General features: G+C 50.5%; 1 protein-coding gene across 4 annotated transcripts in view; it reads left to right on the top strand.

Annotated features, from left to right (window-relative positions):
* Window positions 1-6,642: 6,642 nt before the first annotated feature.
* Window positions 6,643-13,695, top strand: part of DTX2 (deltex E3 ubiquitin ligase 2) — a 36,656-nt gene continuing 29,603 nt past the window's right edge. The window contains exons 1-2 of one of the 4 annotated variants that reach the window (XM_045875597.3): window positions 6,672-6,807; window positions 7,961-8,125. Coding sequence is in view for 2 of the 4 variants with exons in the window: in XM_045875594.3 (XP_045731550.1) it covers window positions 6,651-6,807 (157 nt within the window). In the remaining 2 variants the exon portion in view is untranslated. Of the gene's footprint in view, window positions 6,808-6,968; window positions 7,049-7,960; window positions 8,126-13,005; window positions 13,290-13,695 lie in introns of those variants that run through there. The other 3 variants (XM_045875598.3, XM_045875594.3, XM_054507666.2) reach the window with 3 other exon arrangements.

Raw genomic sequence — 13,695 nt, forward strand, 5'->3', positions numbered from 1 at the left:
TTTTAAGATTTTTGTCAGCACAAGCAGGGGAAGCGGCAGGCAGAGGGAGAATCAGGCTCCCCGCTTAGCAAGGAGCCCGGTGCTGGACTCGATCCCAGGACCCTGGGATCATGACCTGAGCAGAAGGCAGATGCTTAACCTACTGAGCGACCCAGGAGTCCCCAAACATCTGTGATTCTTGCCATTTGAATTGCCTTACATGGCCTACCCCCTTCCTTAGCTCAGGATGGCCTATATATTTCATGTCAGCTTTGTCTTTGGGAACGCACATACATGAACGGTTCATGACCCACAAAATTCGATCTGATTTTTGTCCTGTTAATCTGTCTCATGTTAACCTGTAATTTACCCATGTGAGTTTGCACCTCGGGAAGTCAAACTGCACCAGGTGGAGCAAATACGGAGATCACGGGGAATGGCTTCCAATACGCAGTGACCGATAAAGAGAGGGTTGGACGGGTTCCTTTTGTTTAGGGGTAGGATGACTAGATGAGGAAGCCTTGTCTTCCTATGCAGAGGTGGGCATAAGGTGGTGCATGTGCCCGAAGGAAACATGCCTAGACCTACCTTGTAAGTTACATAAATGAGGCTGGGTGGAGATTTTAGTGCTCTAATGAGGTAAAAGTGATTGTGGATCATTCCAGAGGTCACTCCGTGGTCCATCACAGGTGTGAGGTTTCCACTCAGGGGTCTAGCTGGTGACAAAATTCTTTAGCCAGAGAGACTTTCTGGAGGAGAGAGAATTTTCACTCCCCACCACCCTCGTGTGTGGGGACAGAAGCGCTCCATAAGCTACGGCTACTTCCAGGACACGCCGCAGGGACTGTCCCCGCAACAACCACCCATCCTGTTATCTGCTCTCCTCTTTCGGGGGCTTGCAACATCCTGGGAACTCCTCTCATTCAACTTCTGCTGTCTTCAGCGGGAACAGGAAGTGGCTATATCTGGTGTGGGGAGGAAGTGTGACTAGAATGTGACCCTGGATGTTAGCCCCAGCTGGTTCCAGACGGGCCTCTGCACTGCGTGAAGCTGGCCTCCTTGGGAAGGGCCAGAGAGGCCACCTCCAGCAGTGAGGGCAGAGGGCCCCGCCTTGTAAACTCCACTGGAAGTTTGGGGGAAGTGAGGGAGATAGCCAGCAGCTGAGGGTTGTCTGGATTTCCATTGCTTACAGCCACCTGTTTCCCTGGTGTTTGGGGCAGCTTCTTATTACATGCTATGAAACTCTTGGTGGATCAGCACTTCATGGGTTTAAAACTTTGCCTTTGTGCTTCCTGGTGGCCAAGGGAAAAAGGGGGAGGCGGTGGTTAAAAAGGACAATGCGGGGCTGGGGGAGTAAAATCATGATCGCCCAAATACAAAATGAAAATGTGTCAAAGGTCTTGTTGTAACTCCTTCCTTGAGGGAAACCGCAGGATGTTAGAACTGGTTCAAAGGAGAATCCGAAGACTTACATAAAGGTAATCAGGAATGCAGAAATGAATTTGCTGATAGATGCAAACTTGGCTTCCTCCAAAGGGCAGAAATCAATTTCATCTCCACAGACAGACGGGAATCCTTGCAATCATTTGCATTACTACTGGCTTTCTACAATATACAGAATTGCAAAATATGTTAGGGGTGCCTGGGTGGCTCAATCGGATAAGAGTCTGCCTTTGGCTCGGGTGGTGATATCGGGGTCCTGGGATCAAGCCTTGAGTTCGGCTCCCTTCTGAGCAGGGAGTCTGCTTCTCCCTCTCCCTCTCCCCTTCTCCCACCCCCTCCCCGTGCTCGCTCTCTCTCAAATCTTTGTTTTTTTAAAGATTTTATTTGAGAGAGAGAGAGAACACAAGTGGGGAGGGGGGGGAGGGAGAAGCAGACTCCCCACTGAGTGGGAAGCCCGACATGGGGCTCAATCCTGGGACTCCAGGATCATGACCTGAGCCAAAGGCCGACGCCCAACCGACTGAGCCACCCAGGTGCCCCTCTCTCAAATCTTTAAAGAAAAAAAACTTAGTCAAAGACTAGGCAAGGCAGACTTTTATAGAACCAGATAATCTGGAAGGTTGCTAGAAGACATCCAGTTATCTTTTTGCCCATGTCTGAGACACTTTTGCCTGATAGGTGTTAGATTTACCAGGTATTTTTAGCAAGAGATTCTAAGCAGCTCCTAGGGACTAATGAAACTAAGGTTCAGGGGGAGGCTGGATACTACCAGGAAGATAACTCTGTCTCTCGGGGGGCCTCTTGCCCTTAGCCTTTAGGCTAGGAAACCTGGCTTGTCCACACGCCACACTGAGCCCTCTCTTGAGCAACTCCGGATCCCAAACCAGGATGCCAGAGTATTAATTTACAATGAGAACAACTGGGGTGGAGGGCATAGGTCGAGTGAGATTGCCTAGTGTTAAAACAAACTTCTCGGATGAATTAGCTGTGAGTACACATCAGTTATTTCAGACTTGCAGCAAGGGAACCAGCAAAAAGGACAAGCCAGTTCAAAACGTGTTCCAAGGGGCCGGAACTTACATAAGATAACGCTTTTAGGGGCTTTGCTCCTGGGGCTGCAAAGCCATCATGCTTTTGTTGGCTGTGTAGGTCACACCTGGGTCCTGAGTGGGCACCGTTGCCCAGAGATGCCAGGTGCTGTCTATTAATCAGAAATAATGAGCAAGGCAGCTGTGGCTTCTAATCAGACAATCCCTCCAGAGTGTCAGATGGAGGCCAATTAGCCGAGGCACCAAGCAACAAAATCCTGCCTTTCCAAGCAAAACATCAGAAAGTGCTCGAGCCCCTTAGTGGAGAGGCTGGGCCCCCGGGTCTAGCCTTTTCCCAGATTTACATTGATCTTTTCTTGCTCCCGGGTGAGCTGGGGCCGGTTCCAGGATCAGAACCTTCAGAAGCAGTAAACCTTGGCACCTGGAGTGGAGTCTAAGGACTTCTCGGAAAAAAATTAAGTTTCTTTGGCCACCATCGCTCCCCATTCCGTGGCCAACAGCCACATTCTTTCTTGGGCCACGTCATTCATTCTCAGTTGCTAGGGAGCCTTCTGAGGCCTGAGGTCGGCACAAACTCCAGCCTTTGAGACATTAAAAAAAACAAAACAAAACAAAAAACCAACAAAGCTTCCCTTCTGGGCAGAAGATTTTGTTAGGACAGAGGGTCAATGCCAGGGATGTGGCAGTTCCTTTCACTCCTAGGAGCACTTCGTGCCAGGCATACCTAACCCGCCCTACTGTGTGTGTGTGTGTGTGTGTGTGTATGGGTGGGGGGGCATTCTCACATTTTTCAAACCAACAACACAAAGAGGTGCACATTCTCTATGCTCTGCAAGTTCCTTTTTTCTTTTTCAAAGATTTTATTTATTTGACAGAGAGAGACAGCGAGAGAGGGAACACAAGCAGGGGGAGGGGCAGAGGGAGAGGGAGAAGCAGGCTTCCCACGGAGCAGGGAGCCCGATGAGGGGCTCGATCCCAGGACCCTGGGATCATGACCTGAGCCGAAGGCAGACACTTATCGGCTGAGCCACCCAGGCGCCCAGTGCAAGTTCTTTTTTTTACTTAATGATAGATCTTGGCCACTGCTCCATTAGCTCCTGTGAATCTTCCTCATTCTTCCTACTAGTGTTCCGAGGTCATTTAACCAGCTCCTTTCTGCTGGGCAGATGCTTCCGATTCTTTGCCACATACATTGGTTTATTTATTATTTTTTTAAGATTTTATTTATTTGAGAGAGAGAGAGATAGCGAGAGAGGGAACACAAGCAGGGGGAGTGGGAGAGGGAGAAGCAGGCTCCCCGCCGAGCAGGGAGCCCGATGCGGGGCTCGATCCCAGGACGCTGGGATCATGACCTGAGCCGAAGGCAGACGCTTATCGGCTGAGCCACCCAGGCACCCCCCTACATTGGTGTAAAGTTCAGTTTGCAAGTGGCCGATCCTCTTTCCCTCCTTTCAGCTCCCTCAGGGGCGTCCTGCTGCAGCGTCAGAACACAGCACACTCACTCTCTCCTGCCTAAAAATTTAAAGTCCATCTCCCCCCCGCCATTCTCCTTCTTGCTGCTGCCCTATTTCTCTTCCTTTCACGACGAAAACTCTTTATTTTTCCCAAATAAAAATAGTCTTTCTTTTCAGGTTATAAAAAAGGAAACTATTCATTGGGACACACTCAAATGATGCAAGAAGAGTACAAAGAAAGTGAAATCACCTGCTATCCTGCTCGTCAGATGTTACTGTGTTGACCAGTGTCCTTCCAGGCACCCACAGCCACGGGCCACCTTATGTAAGTCGCCTCATTCCACACATGTGGGTTTACCCTCTTCCGCCCCATGCCCGGATGTGTGGAACACGAAGGTGGTTCTTGGAAGAGCGGTCTGCACTCCCAGACTGCAAAACCTTCACAACCACAGACATCTATGTGCATCTGTGTGCTCGAGCCCCTGCTTCTCTACGGAAACCACTTTGGTCACCAGTGGCCTCACTGTAGCGAAGTTGGAATTTTGGGGCATTTCCTGAAGACTGCAAGATGAGAGAGCCCGGAACTGGGAGGCAGGGGCCCTGGGTTCTGGGATAGGCACCCCTCCCAGCAGACCTCTAGGAAGTGTCTGTTGGGCCTCTAGGAAGTGTCTGTCACCACTGAGCACCACCTTCATGGGACACTCCTCTTGATTCTCTGCCACCATGCTCGCCCCGGGCTCCCCCAGTCCGGCCTCCTTTCCAGACACTTCTATCTCCTCTGTTCTTCAAAAGTCAGTGTTCCTTAGCCCTGGACTCCCCTTTTCTTATCTTCTGTGGTCTTTCCAGGTCATCTCAGTCTCGTTGCCTGTGACTCCCAAGTCCCTATGTCTACCCAGATGTCTGGATTTGCTCGCCTTCCTACCTCACGCTCAACTTGTTGACTGAAATCCCCTCCTCCCCGCTTTCTAGTGTCTTCTACCTCATGGGAAGGCACTCCATGCACCCAGACTTCCAGGCTGTGTCCTACTTCCCGCCTCTGTGAAACTTCTCCACCCTGGCCTTCCCCCTGGCTCCCACACTGGCCCCCAACCTGGGCAGCCCCATCAAGCCTCCCTCAGAGCTCCAGCTCCTGCTCTCCGAGTTTAGATGTCCTCCCCTTTCCAGAGCCTAGGTTCCAGAACCTTTCCAGCCCAGCCTGCCACTATTGTTCTGTTTGAGCCTGTAGGTGTGTGTGAGTGCAGTGGGATTTTAAGGACAATAACTATCACTCAAGCATTTCACTGAGGAAAAAGGAAGCACTTAAGAGAACACCTTTTGAGGGTTGAAAGGCTTTTCTAATGCTTCAGACCATTTCATCTGCACCACCCTCCCCGCCCCCACCACTCCCAGCAAGGCCAGTGATATGGGGCTGCTCAAGTCTGGAGTTAGACACAGCTTAGAAAGTCACCCTTCATTTCTAGAAAGAGGGCTGGCATCATTGGGAGAACCTAACTTTGGCGCTTCTCCAGACTCAAGGCCTATATCCTCTAAGTCAGGTTCTAGGTCATGAAGAGTCCTGGCCTAGGGTCCCAGAAGAGGGCCCACCACAGGCACTCCTTCCCCTGCTTCATCAACTTTGGGTTGATTAGTCCCCCTCTCTGGGCCTCAGCTTTCTTTTCTATAAAATAAAGTTTTGAACTGAGTGATGGGGGGAGGTGGGAGGTGTCTCTTTCTTAAATCCCTGATGAAGTATGAGTGACATTAGATTATGTAAAGACACTCAACTAGAGTCCCAGATTCAGAGAACTCCGAACCCTGTGAAACTGTGTGCAAGATTGTATGTGTGACCTGCATGTACATGTGTGTGAACATTTCTATCTGAGCGTATTTTGGGAATAGCTTTCTTTAGCTCTGTAAAGGAGGTCTGTGATCCCAAAAGAGTAGTCACCAACCTGGTTCAGGCCTTCTATGTGGACTACAGCAACAGCCTCCAAACTGGTCTCCCCACTCCTTTCTCTGTCCTTTAAACCTATCCTCCACCTACCACACAGGGTATCCTTCTAAAGTGCAATGCTGACTGTCATTCCCTTGCTTGAATCTTTCTACTGGCTCCCATTGCCTAAATTCCTTGCATGGGCATTTAAAGACAATCATAATCTTACCCAGCCTGCTGTCCACCCTAATCTATTTTCTCCTGTCCTCAGCCCCTCCGTGTACCCTCCTGCCCTGGCCACAGGGAACGTTTCACTGCTTCCTGAATGCATCAAGCACTTTCACATCTCTCTTCCTTTGCAAGAGCTTCCCCGTACTCCATCTGGCAAACCCCTGTGTGTGCTTTAAAATCCAACTCAGGCATCCGACCCCTTTGTGATGTCTCCCTGACACCTCCCCCAAATTAACCACACCCTCTGTGCTCCAAGTCCTGTGCTTAAACTCACATTCATCCCCCTGTACTGTATTTACGTGTTTGAGTGTCTGTCTCCCCAAGTAGATATGAAGCTCTCGCAGGAGAGAAACCACGTTTCTGACTCACGTTTTAATCCCCAGGACCCAGCACAGGGCCTGGCACCACATATGTACGGGTAAACACGATCTAAAAGTAAATAAGTAAATGAAGAAGTAAGTCAGTGAGTGAGCGGACTAAGAAGGAAGAATAGATACACCCGAACAGGTGCGTGTCGGGTTGGGTCCCGCCCCACCCCCAACCCACGGAACTACCTTTCCCAGAAGGCCCCGCGTCCTGGGCATGCGCAGCGGAGTGCTAGGAAGCTGCGACGCCGAGTTTCACTCTGGCTACCTCCTCAGAGTCGGAGCTTCAGTCGGAGCGGTGCCCAGGCCGAACCCGAGCTGTAGCCCGAGTGCGGCGGTGCCTTCAGCCTGCCCCCTCGCCTTCCTCAGCTTCGGTGAGAGGGGCGGGCAGGCCACCTGCCTGTCGCCAGGGCTGGGGTCCCGGGGACGCGGGGGAGACCGAGCCGAGCTGGGACCGGAAGGGGGCGGGCGTGGGAGTGAGGGAGGGCTGGGCCGGGCCGGGGAAGAGCCCGGGGGTGAGGTCCGGGGGGATTGGGAGGACTGGCCGCCGGGCTGGGGCAGCCGCAGGCGGGAGTTGGGGAAATGAGACGCGCCGGCAGCTTGGGACAGGACTGGGTGCGAGGGTGAACGCCGGGTGGAAGCCGAAGGGCTAGCAGGGGGAGGGGCGCAGACCCTGGGAGTTTGGGGCGGTCGCGAGGAGGGTACCCCTTCCCGCAGGAGCGGGCCGAGGCGGCGGGGATATTGCCACCGGGCTCTGTGGTTCGGGGTGTGGATTCGGCTGGGCTCTGCCTTCAGGTGGACGACTCGCTGGAGCCCGGGGCTGTACTTTTAAAGAGTTTGTCCCCTAACTCTGCTTCCCTCGCCTCAAGTAGGGGTCGCCCTCCCGGAAACCCCTGTTTCCTGGGGCCCTGTGTTACTTTTGAGGGGTGCATAATGTGTGTTGAAGAGGATTTAGAAGACGCTCTTTTCTGAAGCTGTTCTTTCGTACCCCCCCTCCCCCTCAAGCCAGCCTGGTTCCACTTCTCTACGTGCCAGTAACAATGGAAATAGTGTGTGCACAGGCGCTTGGACGTTAAGAATTAACTCAGAATATTTCTGCCTGCCATCCTAACTCCTCTAGTAGAGTTCTATAAGGTGGACTTTCTGGTCGCCAAAATCAGGCTTTACCATCCGGGTAACTGTAACTAGGCCTCTTGTTCATTTGCTGTGTGACCTTGGCCAAACTTTTACCCTCTCTGGTGTGCTAATTTTCGTGGTTACTTACACTGCAGACTGGCTTATGAAGTCCGGTTAGGCCTTTCCATGAAAGAGCTGAAGTTTTTGTTTTTTTCCTCCCACCATCCCCTTGATTATTGAGCGGGTAGAGGGAGACTGTTGTACCTTCTGCCCTGCCCAGGCTGTTGGAAAATAAATCTGGTGATTTCCAGTCCCCGGCCGCAGTGCACAGACCCAACATCTGTGCATTCGTTTTCACTGACCGCTGTTTCTCCATTTAAAACCTGATCATCTTTTTCCTTGTTGGTGAAGGTGCCCTGGAATTTGCGTTGCTGAGTCAGCAAGGCTTTCCGATTTGCTCCATTTTTGTTGTTTGCGTTTTATATCAAGATGGGAACTCAAACAAGTCATTCCTCCTAAGGATCTAGTGTCTCCGTCAAGAAGGGACAGTTTGTGCCAGCTCTCCAGAGGGAAAAGGTAAGAGCCACAGGGACTTCTCATTGCTGCCTTCTGGACCTGGTTTTCAGCGGAGATGGAGACTGGGGAGCATGGAATTTAAGGTCTCCGGAATGAAAGTCAGCCTTGGGAGTCGATTGTTGATTGCCAACTGTCTCAAATAGAGTCAAGTGCTTTCTTGTCAAGGGCTTCTCCTGTTTAACCAGTCTTAGAGGATGCTTTCCACTTAAGGCATGCTTTACGCGGTGAAGGACACAAGTCATGATTTCAGCATCTGAACTGGGAATTTTTATTTCTTTTGTTGCACGAACAAAACTGGGTGCCTTCTTTGTGTCAAGCCCCGTGCTCAGTGGTGGGGCACCCCGATGAGCGACAAGAGCTCTGTCACCTGGGAGCTCATCATTTGGTGGAACAGACAGACAAACCATAGATAGTGGCAAGGCATTGTCGGTGTGCTATGTGTTGAGGCGGGAGGAATCACAGGGCAGAGCCCCAGCCCCCTGCCCCCCTAACCCCATTTGTGCAGGAAGGGATCGGAGGGCGGGTCAGCAAGCTTCTGGAAGAGGATAACTAAGGTGAGTTGTGAAGGGGTAGGACTTGAAAAGGAGGGGAGAAGCCGGGCAGAGGAGTCGGCATCTGCAGAGTCCAGAAGTTACCTGGTGCGCCTGGGCCACTGTAAGTAGCTCTGTGTGACCCGGGCAGCAAGGGATGGGTGTGGGGTAGAGGAGCCTGGTGAGGTAGGCAGAGGGCTGCGTTTGGAGGGTTTTGTGGGCCATGCCAAGGCTCTGGGGAGCAGGATTTTAGCAGAAGAATTCCAGGAGGGCATTTTAAACGAGCACACTGGCTGGAAGTATGGGATGGATTAGACGGGATTATGCTCTTTGTGACTTATTTCCTTACACCACACCAGTTTCTGATGGGGGTGGGGGTTAGACATGAGATTGTTGCCCCCAGTTTGCTCATGGCCTCCTTGAAGAGATAGAATGGACATAGAGAACTGTAAAGGGCAGGCAAGGGCTGTGGAAGTTGCTAAGAGGGTGTTTTCTTTCAGTTGGGCACCTTGAGGCATCATGGAGGTGCTGTTTAAACTGGGTCTTGAAAGTATGGGTAAGGTGAGGATGTGTGGCGAGGTGGGTGGGATTCTGCATGGAGCCGGGGCATGGAGGTGGGAAAACTGGATGTATATGGGGGGAGCAGTTGTCGCTTAAACTCTTGGGTATGGGCCGGGGAAGGGGAGGCATAGAGGAAAAGAAGGTATTGAAGGCAAGTGCGCTGGCAAATTCTGTTGATAGGGAGGGACCAGATTGTGATGGGTTTTCAGTGTCAACCCAAGGAACTTGAAATGTATTCGGGAACTATGCTTCGGGAGGCTCAATCTTGCACGTGCCTCTCGGGTGGACCAGGAGAAACAGAGTTGGAGAAGCCAGTTGGAAGAGAACACTTACCAGGGTGAGAGAGGCACAAAGGTCCCAAGCGGATGCTGGCAGCGGGTGTGAGGAGGTGAGGAGGGAGGAGAAAGTGAGCCATGGCAGCTGCGTCGCTGTGGGGGGAAGGTGGTGAAGAGCTAGAAACCCAGGTTTTTCTCCTAAGTGCCTGGGGACAGGGCATCCACTGGGGAAGCAGAATTAGGAAGGAAGGTGAGTCTGGATTCAAACATACGGAAGGTGCCAAAGAGACCCAACAGGAATGGGGCCATGGGCCCCACAGAAACCATGTGCCAGGGCTAGTGCTTGGCGCTTGGGGTAAGATGTGTTTGTTTTAATGTTTACCTCGGGTAAACACAGAGCTAGGTTAATACACACTCATCACTGTTGATGCGTGGCTTGCTTTTATTTATTGCCTACGTGATTTTTAATGAATGTCGTAAGCTCCTGCATTCCAGTCACCCAAAACAAAAGCTTGAAAGGAAAGTACACGTGTAATCGTTTGATCTTTCTCCCCATCCTGAGATAACCATTATCCCCTCACTTTCATGTAGTTTTATTGTACCTATGTGTTTCTTTTTTTTTTTTTTTTAAGATTTTATTTATTTATTAGAGAGAATAGCGAGAGCAGGAACACAAGCAGGGGGAGTGGGAGAGGGAGAAGCAGGCTTCCTGCCAAGCAGGGAGCCCGATGTGGGACTCGATCCCAGGACACTGGGATCATGACCCGAGCCGAAGGCAGACGCTTAACGACTGAGCCACCCAGGCGCCCTGTACCTATGTGTTTCTTTTTTTTTTTTTAAAGATTTTATTTATTTATTTGAGAGAGAGAGAATGAGAGAGAGAGCACATGAGAGGGGGGAGGGTCAGAGGGAGAAGCAGACTCCCCGCTCTGCAGGGAGCCCGATGCGGGACTCGATCCCGGGACTCCAGGATCATGACCTGAGCCGAAGGCAGTCGCTCAACCAACTGAGCCACCCAGGCACCCTACCTATGTGTTTCTAAGGAAAGTAAAAAAATATTGCTAAGATTTATCCGTATTATTGCATGTCATCTGGTTCATTTGTTTTCACTGCTGAATAATCTGTGGAGTGAACACGCCACAGTTCATGCATCTAATCTTCCACTGATGGGCACTTAGTTGTTTCCAGGTTTCTGCAGTTGAAAATGTGCTGCTCTGGACATTTCCATACACATCTGCAGTACATGTGCAAGAGGTTTTCTTGGGTATGAACTTAGGGGTGATATTTTGCTGGGTTATAGGGTAAATAAAGGTGCCGCTTTCATAGATCTAGCCAGACTGTTTTCTGAAGTGGTTGTACCGGTGGATGGGACTTAGCTGCTCCACATTCTTGCCATCACTCACTATAGGCAGACTTTATTTTTGCCGATTGAATGGGTATAAAATGGGATCATTGGGGTTGTGATTTCTGTGTTCCTGAGCCCTGACATTGAATGTCTCTTCATAAGCTCATTGGCATGTTTCCTGTGAAATATTTGTTCATGATTTTTGCCAACGTTTTATTATTTACTGATTGTAACAGTTCTTTATAGATTCTTGATTTTGATCCTTTGTTCATATTGTGAATATTTTCTTCTAGCTTGTACTCTATTTAAGACATCTTTTGTTGAACCATTCTTAATTTTAACATAGTGAAATTTTGTTTGTTGTTGTTTGTTGTTGATGTTGTTTTTTATAGTCAGTGTTCTGTGTCTTGTTTAAAACATCTTTTCCTGACCTCAGTCCTTGCCTCTAAGGAGCCTGTGCCCTTGTGGAGGGCCAGGTAGATAATTGCACTCAGATGTTATGTGGACATTGATTGTTAGAAGTGGCCACTTCTGCCTGTGGGTATCTGCCGAGGGCAGAGGCACTTCCCTACGTTTTGAAAGAGAAATGGATTCAGAGAAGTATTTCTCGCAGAGAAGTAGTTCCAGGATGGTGGGAGCGTGGTGACAGGTGTTGGGGGAGCTGTAGACTAACCACTCCAGTTAGTTTGCACGTCGTCTGTGGCTGTTTTCACACTCTCCGTGGCAGAGTTGCGTAGATGCTGCAGACGCCCTATGTTCTGCAAAGCCTAAAATATGTGCTCTTTTGTCCCCTTAGAGGAAAAGTTTGCTGACTCCTGCCAGGGGAGTCGTGGTAACTGTGGTAACCTGATGAATGTGTCCCAGCCACCACAGTGGTTCAACTAGTTGTTGCTGGTTGGTTAATGAATCTCGGTCAGCGCTGCAAATGTTGCCAATTTTTCTGCTTTCCAGAAGCTGGAAACCTGGATTTTTTTTTTTTTTAAAGATTTTATTTATTTATGAGAGAGAGAATGAGAGAGAGAGAGAGCACATGAGAGGGGGGAGGGTCAGAGGGAGAAGCAGACCCCCCGCTGAGCAGGGAGCCCGATGCGGGACTCGATCCCGGGACTCCAGGATCATGACCTGAGCCGAAGACAGTCGCTTAACCAACTGAGCCACCCAGGCGCCCTGGATTTTTTTTTAATGGTGAATATTCCAATTTTTAAACAACAGCTCAGTTAAAAAAAAAAAAACAAAACCTAAGAACTGTGTTGGCCAGGAAAAACCTAGCCGGCAGGCCGATGTGTCCAGCATCAGCATACCCCTTCTGTCTTGGACTCTGGAAACAGATTTGGGTTTCCTTAGACCTGTGGACTTTTGGGGCGCCTGGGTGGCCCAGTTGTTAAGCGTCAGCCTTCGGCTCAGATCATGATCCCAGGGTCCTGGGATCAAGCCCCGCATCAGGCTCCCTGCTCAGCCGGAAGCCTGCTTCTCCCTATCCCACTCCCCCTGCTTGTGTTCCCTCTCTGGCAATATCTCTCTCTGTCAAATAAATAAATAAAATCTTAAAAAAAGAAAAAAAAAGATCTGTGGAATCTTGGGCAGGTTGCTTATCTTTTGCCTCCTATCCTCATCTGTAAAGTCAGGCGAAGACCTGAGCCCAGGACTGTGAGGCTTAAACGTTTAAGAACCTGTGGAAGGGACGCCTGGGTGGCTCAGTCGGTTAAGCGTCTGCCTTCGGCTCAGGTCATGATCCCAGGGTCCTGGGATCGAGTCCCGCATCGGGCTCCCTGCTCCGCGGGGAGCCTGCTTCTCCCTCTGTTTCTCTCTCTGTCTCTCATGAATAAATAAATAAAATCTTAAAAAAAAAAAACAAAAACCTGTGGAAGGTGCTCAGTGCGTGGTGCCTTATAAGCCCTAGGTTGGTGGCCATCGCTGTTACTGCTTCCACTGCTCCCCCATTTTGACCCCCTGGGGAGGCCTGGGGACCAGGGCACATTGCTTCTGGCAGAGAAGGAGCAACATAGCGGTTCTTGGTGCTGGTGGAGGAGGTTGCCTACAGGGAATCAAAGATTGCTAGGGCCTGCCCCCTGGCCATCCTGTGGCTTGCTGGCTATTTATTTATTTATTTATTTATTTATTGAGAGGGTGAGCATGAGCAGGGGGAAGGGGCTAAGGGAGAGAGAGAATCCCAAGCAGGCCCCCTCCCGCCCCTGCTTCAGCACAGAGCCTGAGGTGGGGCACGATCTCATGACCCTGAGATCATGACCGGAGCTGAAATCAAGAGTTGAACACTCAACTACAGGGCCCCACCCTGTGGCCTACTGAGCCCTGTTTGGAAGGTTCTGCTCTGACCTGCCCCTGGAGGGCTCAGGCGGGCACCCACTAGAAGAGGAGTTGTCCCTTCCCTTCCAGCAGCCCCGTGTGTAGGGGACAGATCATGTATGAGTGTCCTTCCATCTCTCAGAAACCTGGTAAGTTCTGGGTGGCACCAGCTTGAGCCATCTGTTTTCGAGACAGAAGCCCCATCTTGCAGTGCCTGCCTATAGTTCAGGCGCATGGATGGTCTGTTTTATGCCTTTTCTTGGGACTCAGAGATGGGGATGTGTCTTGGCAAAGAGGTGCCATGGTACTTTGAGGAGGTCTGTTGTTTGCAAAACCGCACTGGGGTAGTTAGCAGCCATTTAAAGTAATGATGCTAAGTGACAGTGGTGGTTTGGTTTATGTTTATGGTCTTTTAAAAGTGCTGGGCATTTTAAAGAGATGTGTTGCTGATAACGGAAATAATACTTTTTCACTTTAGAAAATGTGAAGAGTTCAGGTAGGTAAGGAGGTCGAACCAGAGGCCTCCTACGGTTTCTCTAGTCGAAAGGCAGCTGG

Source organism: Mirounga angustirostris, unplaced genomic scaffold (assembly GCF_029215605.1).
Source record: "Mirounga angustirostris isolate CCGP_5_RB_7025 unplaced genomic scaffold, mMirAng1.0.hap1 SCAF_5, whole genome shotgun sequence".
Taxonomy (NCBI): domain Eukaryota; kingdom Metazoa; phylum Chordata; class Mammalia; order Carnivora; family Phocidae; genus Mirounga; species Mirounga angustirostris.